The 8,520-nt window shown below is 41.1% G+C and overlaps 1 protein-coding gene across 2 annotated transcripts in view; it reads left to right on the top strand.

Annotated features, from left to right (window-relative positions):
* Window positions 1-8,520, top strand: part of Rcan2 (regulator of calcineurin 2) — a 274,569-nt gene that overhangs the window by 240,061 nt on the left and 25,988 nt on the right. For both annotated transcript variants that reach the window (XM_008846718.2, XM_017801578.2), the window contains one exon: window positions 8,334-8,507. In XM_008846718.2, the coding sequence (XP_008844940.1) occupies window positions 8,334-8,507 (174 nt within the window). The remainder of the gene's footprint in view (window positions 1-8,333; window positions 8,508-8,520) is intronic.

Genomic DNA, 8,520 nt, shown 5'->3' with positions numbered 1-8,520 from the left:
TTCATTCACACGCACATGCTTGTGCACACACAAACATGCTCATACATACTGACACACACATCTCACACATACATACACACATGTTCATATGCACAGTGGCATGTGTACATGTACACATATGGGCATACATGCACCCATATGCTCACACACACAGCTGTATATTCATATGCACATACACACACACACAAATCATTTTTAAGAAAACTCTCAAAATCTAGAAGTGTTCCCATTTGACAGTACAGGATTATTTGTTATCAAAGATAATCTGATTTAGGCCTGGATCTCTATTCTGTGATAAGGAGCCACTCTGATGTCTTTCAGGTATCCTATCTGCAATGTCTTTATGTACCTTTTAGTTTTCATTATAAAAGGTAGTACTCACAAAACTGATAGCATAAGGACACAACATTATTTTGGACCCCAAGCACCTAGACCTCTGTAGCCTAACTATCTACCGCAGCAGGTGACCCTTAACCAACTCTGTTAATCTTTCTGGTTACCATCCTCCTATCTTTTGTTTACTGAACTGTGCGGGCAGGTTCTTTAGAGCTCTCGCCAGTGTTAGAAAATTAGTGGAGTTTTTAATTATATATTTTTATTTTATGTGTATGAATGTATTGCCTGCACCCGCATCGTGCAATGCCCATGGAGGACAGAAGAGGCTGTCAGATCTCCTGGAACTGGAGTTATGGACAGTTGTTAGCTGCCATCTGGGTGCTGGGATTCGAACCCAAGTCTTCTGCAAGAACAACCAATGTTCTTAACCACTGAGCCATCTCTCCAGCCCCCAGGGTTTTTTTTTTTTAAGGAATAAATAAAGTTGGGAGGAATTGGGAATTGGAAAGGAGGGAGGAAGGGGTGGATTTGATCAAAACATATATGCATGTATGGAATGCCCAAACAATAAAAAAAGTTTTAAAAAGAAAACTTGCAGCAAGACTTCCCAAATAAACTATCTGTAACATAAAAAACAAATACATCAGAAGGTCAGAAAGTCAAAATCCATTATTCTCCATGTAATGAAAGGCATGTGACATGGGACAGGAGGACTATGTGACAAGGGAGGAAGAGATCAAGAAGGGGCTTGGGGGATGAATAAGGGCAAAGTGTAATGCCATGTATGGAATGAACCTCTTCACTTTGTAAACTAGCATAAAAATTGAAAATCCTCTGGGGCTGGCGAGATGGTTCAGCAGTTAAGACAGCTTGCTGCTCCCTCCTGCAGAGGACCTGAGTTCAATTCTCAGCACCCACATCAGGCAGCTCACAATTGCCTATAACTCCAGCTCCAGGGGACCCAACATCTTCTGGCCTCCACAGGCACTACAATTATGCATTTGTTAAGTACCCACATACACACACACACACACACACACACACACACATACACACACACACAAATCATTTTTAAGAAAACTCTCAAAATCTAGAAGTGTTCCCATTTGACAGTACAGGATTATTTGTTATCAAAGATAATCTGATTTAGGCCTGGATCTCTATTCTGTGATAAGGAGCCACTCTGATGTCTTTCAGGTATCCTATCTGCAATGTCTTTATGTACCTTTTAGTTTTCATTATAAAAGGTAGTACTCACAAAACTGATAGCATAAGGACACAACATTATTTTGGACCCCAAGCACCTAGACCTCTGTAGCCTAACTATCTACTGCAGCAGGTGACCCTTAACCAACTCTGTTAATCTTTCTGGTTACCATCCTCCTGTCTTTTGTTTACTGAACTGTGCGGGCAGGTTCTTCAGAGCTCTCGCCAGAGCCCGTGTCCCCATCCAGACCCACCTTCATCCCTGACTTCCTCTAGTCATGCCAACCCCTCTTCTGACTTGTCCCTCCGTCTTTTCTTCCTCTAAAGGCCGTGTTCATTTTCTTCAGAGTTTGATTTGTGTTCTCAAGTACTTTCTGACTTAACGGTTTTGACTTCACATTTTTCTACTTTCTGGTGATGCCAAAATGATACAAATTCAGAAGAAACCACACTTGGAAGTTTGAGTTTATATAATTATATGAGGTATAACCCTCTCTTGAGAGGGTAGGCTGTGAGCCACAGTTCCCAGTCAGTGAGGTGATCTTGAGGGAGACCACCAATATTCTACTATGCATGGTTTTGCTAAGCTGTGGTGTTTGGAAAGCTAGTGGTATTAGTTGCATTTTCAGCTTTTGATATTTTTGACCACTAATGAGCTCATCAGAATACAGTCACATCATAAGGCAAAGATCACCTGTATACGATATTCTCCTCTTACTGAATTCCTTGTTGCCATGGCAGCGCTTATTCTCAACCAATTGCTTATTGCTAAGCAGATCACTTGAGTCCAGGATACAAGACTTGGAACTCCCTTACCTTCCCGATTCTCTGACTGTTGCTTTGTGCTTCATAAGTAATGTCCTCTATGAGGCTCTGCAATCCCCCAGTTGAACTCTTCCATCTCTGCTTGTCTGAGGGTCTCCAGATCACTCTTATGTCTTGACTACCTTGTTTTCTGGAATGGAGTGACTCTGCTATTTCAATAAAAATAGCTGATATGGAGGCTGTAAATATGATTCAATGGTTAAGAGTACTTGCTACTCTTCCAGAGAACCCAAGTTCTGTTCCCACCACCCACATTAGGCAGTTCACAACCAACTCCAGCAGCAACTTCATAGCAGACAACTTCAGCTCCAGAGGATCCAACATCTTCTGGCCTCCACTGGCACCTGCACATACACGTACACACACAAAATAAATAATAAGGCATAAAAAATTAAAAATAGCTGATATGCTTGTTGCTGATGATAAACCATGAGCTTTAAAGCCAAAATTAATTTTGGAAATGTTTTATCCAAGAGACTTTTTGATAAAATAGATGTTAATATTATTGTGTCTAGTTTTAATATTGTATAGTGAAACTGATCAGTTTGGAAAAGTCATATAACTTAAGGAAACTATTCAGCAAATTTTGACTAATATATGGTATTATAAAATCATGTAGGGGTTTTTAAATCAGACTCCATTAAGAGTACAAAATTAGATAACTGGGCCTTAATATAATTAAAGTGTTACTAGGGCTTCAGATTCAAAGTCATAATCTACTTTAAGAAACAACTAAGGGGCCAGGCATGGTAGTGCATGCCTTTAATTCCAGCACTTGGGAGGGAGAGGTAGAGGCAGGTAGATCTCTGTAAGATCCAGGCAGGTCTTGTCTATATGGTGAGTTCCAGATATCCTGGGGCTACAGGGAGACTCTGTCTCAAAAACAAAAACAAAACAAAAAGAAACTACTAGGACTAGAGAAATGGCTTAGTGTTTAAGAGCGCTGGCTGCTCTTGCAGAGGACCTGAATTTGATTCCCAGCACCTACATGGAGGCTAATCACCTTCCCTATCTCTAGTTCCAGGGGAATCCAACCTCCTCCTCTGACCTTCTCAGGCATAGCACAGTATGGGTGCACTTACACACATGAAGGCAATACACTCATATACATAAAAAAAAAAAAACCTACCACTTAGCCAATGTTGGGAAAGCATCCAGGAAGAATAGTCATAGTTGTTTGAAAGGCTGTTAATATGTGCTATACTTTCCCAACAATGCATTTGGATGAGGCCAACTTTTCTTCATAACTTAGAGTCAATAATTATAGCGCAAAAGATTGGATGTGTACATGAGGTCAAGGTAAGAAGATTTGCAAGAATATAAAGTGGTGTCAATCTACTGACTATATCTTGTCATCTTTTGGAAATGAGTGATTTCTCATAGCAAGGTTATATGACTATAAATGGGCTTATTACTGTTGCTTTGAAATGAATTTGTAAGTAAAGATTTTTAAACTTCTTTTATTTCTAATACAAATAAATATCCAGAGATAAAATTCACATCATTAAAGCTCTTTAGGAGGTTGAATAGTTTCTGAGTGTGAAAAATCAGAAACTCTAAGATTTAAAGAGTTTGAGATGGCCACCGTAGAACAGTTTTCAGACCAGAGCTACAAAGAGACAGCACAGTTGAGCTGCAGGATTCCACACTGGAGAAAACTGGCAGGTAGAGGACCATAAAATTTGACTCTGTGCCTAGTGGGAACTGGACATCAACATGGTAGTATGTTTGCTATAATGGAGATGGCAGACCCTTGCAGCTGGCCTATTCACATTTTTGTTTTGCCTAAGGGTACATCTGGTAAGCTTGGTGTATTGTCTCAGTGTGTTGGACCTGCCTCTAGGCAATTTTGTCTGGTGTCCTATTGCCTCATCACATGAAATGTTTAGTGTCCCTAATGAAAACCAAAATGAAGATGGCCAGCATGTCCCCTCATTCTTAGCTAGCTTTCGGCTTATACAACTGCAAGCTCCCAAAAGGCTTGTACACAGGACCTGCTAAGCCTATACCAACTGTTTATTGTCATCATCCAAGACATAAAGCCCAAATTGTCCGATGAAAACCCTGGTCCCTAAGCACTGGGCTTTACCCACATAAAGCCCCAAATGGTCTGATGAAATCTTCATCCCTAAGCACTGGGCTTTACCCCAAGTGGGTATGTCAGGAGTTCCTTTTGCTTGTTGACCTGAGGCCAAACCAAGAGATAAAGGAAACATATTGTGATGGGTATTTTTCAATGTCAAGATGTCTCAACCTACACTCACCTAGGAAGAGAGCCTCAGTGAAGAATTATCTAGATCAGCTTGGCCTGTAGACATGTCTGTGGAAGATTATCTTGTTAACTGACCCAGTCCACTGTGGGTGGCGCCATTCCTTAGGCTGAATCCTGGGCTATATTAAAGAAAGCTAGCTAACAGCATGCATGTATTTTGTTTCTCTCTGCTCTTGAATGTGGATGTCATATGACTTTGATGTTCTCAAAATGATGGAGTATAACTTAGCATTCTGAGCCAAATAAACCCTTTCTGCTTCTGTGCTGCTTTTTGTCAGAATATTTTATCATAGCACCAGATATGAAATTAGGACACATATTAAAGATCAGTTATAACTTGATGGTAGTAGTGGCCTAGAGGCCTCTGTTGAAGATCAATAGAAAGAACAAATGTGATCAGCTAGTGTTGGCTGTTTGCCAAGGCTTTTCAACATAGGCAGTACAGAGGGTCATTTACCTCTAGCCTGGGTTTCCTTTCTTTGAACTCAAGGACATGAACTTAACATCTTAAACTGAGACGAGAGGTATTTAAAAACTAATACTGTGAAAAAGAGAATAAATTGAAAGTAAAAAATCTACCCTCTATTGCCCAGCCTTAACTGCTCACTCTTAGGCCCTGGAGAGATAATGGGGAGGCTGAGCCACAGAGAAGTCTCAAGAGTTTTTATCCTAAAATACCTGCTACATAAACAAAGAATTTTCAACCTCTTAATTCCTCACTGGCTGAGTTTTGGCCAGCTCAGAATATTTATACTGTGGAAGGGGGAAAATGTGCTAAATCAGTATTCCTGTCCAGAAAAATCATAGAATTGTCAGAAATTACCCCATGGAGCGCTAGCTGAAGGCCCAGGATTTGGGGTTGACTAATCTCAAAACTTGAGAGATGATAAGAAACACACACAAAAAAAAAACTTCTGTCTAAAGAGACAAGTTTCTTGCTTTGCTCTTTTTATGGGAAAAAAAAACACAAAGCCTCCCAAATGGGAAGAAGAACCCTAAATCTCTATATGTATTCAGAAACAAAACAAACCAAAAGCTTTGAGTAGATTCTTTGGGGTCATAGGATTTGAATGACATATTAATCAAACATGGGAAGAGTTACAGTGGGTCCCAGCCTGCAGTGTTGAGCAGTGGTGTTGAAGAATCACAGGCACACATGGATGTGAAGGGTTGAGACAGGATCTTCTGGATGCCAGAGAGGCAGGAAGCCCTTCTCTGATACCCACAGTCCTTCCTAAGTAGCCTTGGAAATCACATGTTGATTCTCTTTGTTGTGGTCACAACTTTAGCCCTGGGTCACCTTACGGCTATCCTCTTGCTGGTACTAAAACATCTCTTCCTGTCAGCCTAGCAGTGCCATTATGTATATACTTGAAAATATCTCTATAGCCAGTGTCCCTTGGACTTTGACCTGGTCTACTACCATCACTTACTGACCATGGACCCTGGGAGAGTCCTTAACGTTTTAGACCTCAGGGTCTCAGTTTGTAAAATGATGGTAGTGAGGAGGTGAAAGGTAGACTTCAGCTTCCATTAGTCTAACTTCAACTTAAAATTCTATGAATACTGGGCTGGGAAGATGGCTTGGACAGTAAGGTACCTGCCATGGAAACATGACAACCTGAGTTTGAATCCTCAGTGACCCACCAAAAGCCAGGGATGGTAGCAGACATCTGTAACCTCAGCACTGGAGGTGGGAACAGAGATAGGAAGCTCCCTGGAGCTCATTGACCAGCCAGCCTAGCTAAACTGATGAGCTTTAGTTCAGTGAGAGACTGTCTCAGAAAATAAGATGGACAGCAACCTCTAACCTGCACCTGCACACACACCACCACCACCACCACCACCACCACCACCAAAAATTCTATGTATCTTCCCTCCCACCTGTTATAACAAAATACCTTTGATTGTTGGAATTTAAAAATCATGTATTTATAAAAAGTGATTAGAGGTTACTTCCTCAAGGTCCATTTCTCCATTAAGAATGCTAGTTTTCTCTTCTTTGTCTTTTTTAACATTTATTGATTTTGTGCATCTCACACAAAATTTCCTAATCATCGTTATACTTCCTCCCTCATTTGCAACCCCCATATGCCCCCAACACACACACGTTTCCATGTATTCTGTCTTATATGTTAAGGCCTATCGAGTCAAGTTTGTGTAACCAGATGTCCCTCAGTGCAAGTTCATTCACTGAGATCTAGTCAGCCTACCTAGAGTCTCTCCCTTAAAGTAGATCAACTCTCCCTCACCCAGCAGTAATCAGCTGCCACTAGTTCTTTGGCTAATATTGGGGCCTGATACCCATTTCCCCAGTTCTATCCTGGGTTTTGTCTGATAGAGTTTGCAGGGGTCTTGTGCATGCTGACACCATTGCTGTAGGTTCATATGAGCAAGGTCCTAGGAGCCTGTAAGACTGTTTCCTTATGGTCATGTACCTTCTTCCCTGGCTTAAGAGGAGGTACAATCTTTCTACCCCCTCTTCTACAATGGTCCCTGAGCTCTGGGTAGGTGAAGTTCAATATAGGAGTCCTGTCTAGGGACCCACAATCTGCAGTCTCCAGTCTCTTATTCTCTACGCTTTGGCCAGGTATGGCCCTTTGTGTTCATCGTCCTCCATTACATGGGGAAGCTTCACTGGTGAGAGTTGAGAGATGCATTAATGTTCTTTCTACCCCCATTCCACTATGTTCTTTCTTGGATGTAGAAGTTCCATTGTAGATGTGTCACTTAGGGTTGGGCATGACAGACACTTATTCTTTGTGTATGACCAGTTGTGGAAGTCTGTAATAGTCTCTGTCTGTTGCAAAAGAATCATCTTTGATGAATGTTGACTGGCATACTTGTACATAGCCAAATACACAGGACTGGAGAGGTCACAGATCTTAGTACCCTAAGTCTGTCACATCCCTAAACAAATGTAATTTCTTACTATATACTAAATATGGGTCCATATATATATGTATATCATTAAAAGACAGGGTCTCCCTGAAGCCTGGACTCACTATGAAGACCAGGCTGCTCTCCATCTCACTGAGATCTGCCTACCTCTGCCTCTGAGTTAAAGGAAGTATATGCCTAAGGACTTTTTAAAAAAGGACTCCATAGATAGTGTTATACATTCATACACACACACACACACACACACACACACACACTTCTCTGATTTTTTTCTTGTCTTCCTCTAGTCTTTCAGTTCATCTCTTATTTGTGTCTGTATCATGTTAAATTGCTAGGTCACTGAAGATCAGAGCAAAATGACTCTCATCCTGGAACCTTCCTAAGGCCTAGAGAAGGGCCATGCCTATACCAAGAGAGCATGTAATAGGTATTTTTTAGTTGAATTGTAATTGTGTATTGAATCAGAATTTTTAAATTACTGCTTTGTATTATGGTAGGCTTGGCCGTGTTGTAAAAATAATTGTGAAATCTTAGTGGTTTAATGCAATAGAGCTTGTTCTTTTTTTCTTCGCCAAGACAAAGTTGGCTGTAGGCTGGAGTAGGAGAGGGGAGAACATTGTTTCTACTGCACAGACCTACTCAGGGACCCCAGCAAGGAGATTCCTGTGTCTGACAATGGAACCATCTATTTTATGTTTCCGTTCTGAGCAGCCTCCCTAGGGTTACTTGCTTTTGCCAGGAAATCATACAAGACCCCTGACCAATGGATTTCCTTCTTGTTTGTTTCCATCAGGAAAAATTTGAGGGACTATTCCGGACTTATGACGAGTGTGTGACGTTCCAGCTATTTAAGAGCTTCCGACGTGTCCGAATAAACTTCAGCAATTCGAAATCAGCAGCCCGAGCCAGGATAGAGCTTCATGAAACCCAGTTCAGAGGGAAAAAATTAAAACTCTACTTTGCACAGGTAATTCTTCACA

Source organism: Nannospalax galili, unplaced genomic scaffold, assembly GCF_000622305.1.
Source record: "Nannospalax galili isolate Female #2095 unplaced genomic scaffold, S.galili_v1.0 scaffold803, whole genome shotgun sequence".
NCBI lineage: Eukaryota > Metazoa > Chordata > Mammalia > Rodentia > Spalacidae > Nannospalax > Nannospalax galili.
The sequence above is the reverse complement of the archived record's forward strand: the minus strand, read 5'-3'. Positions and strand labels throughout refer to the sequence as shown.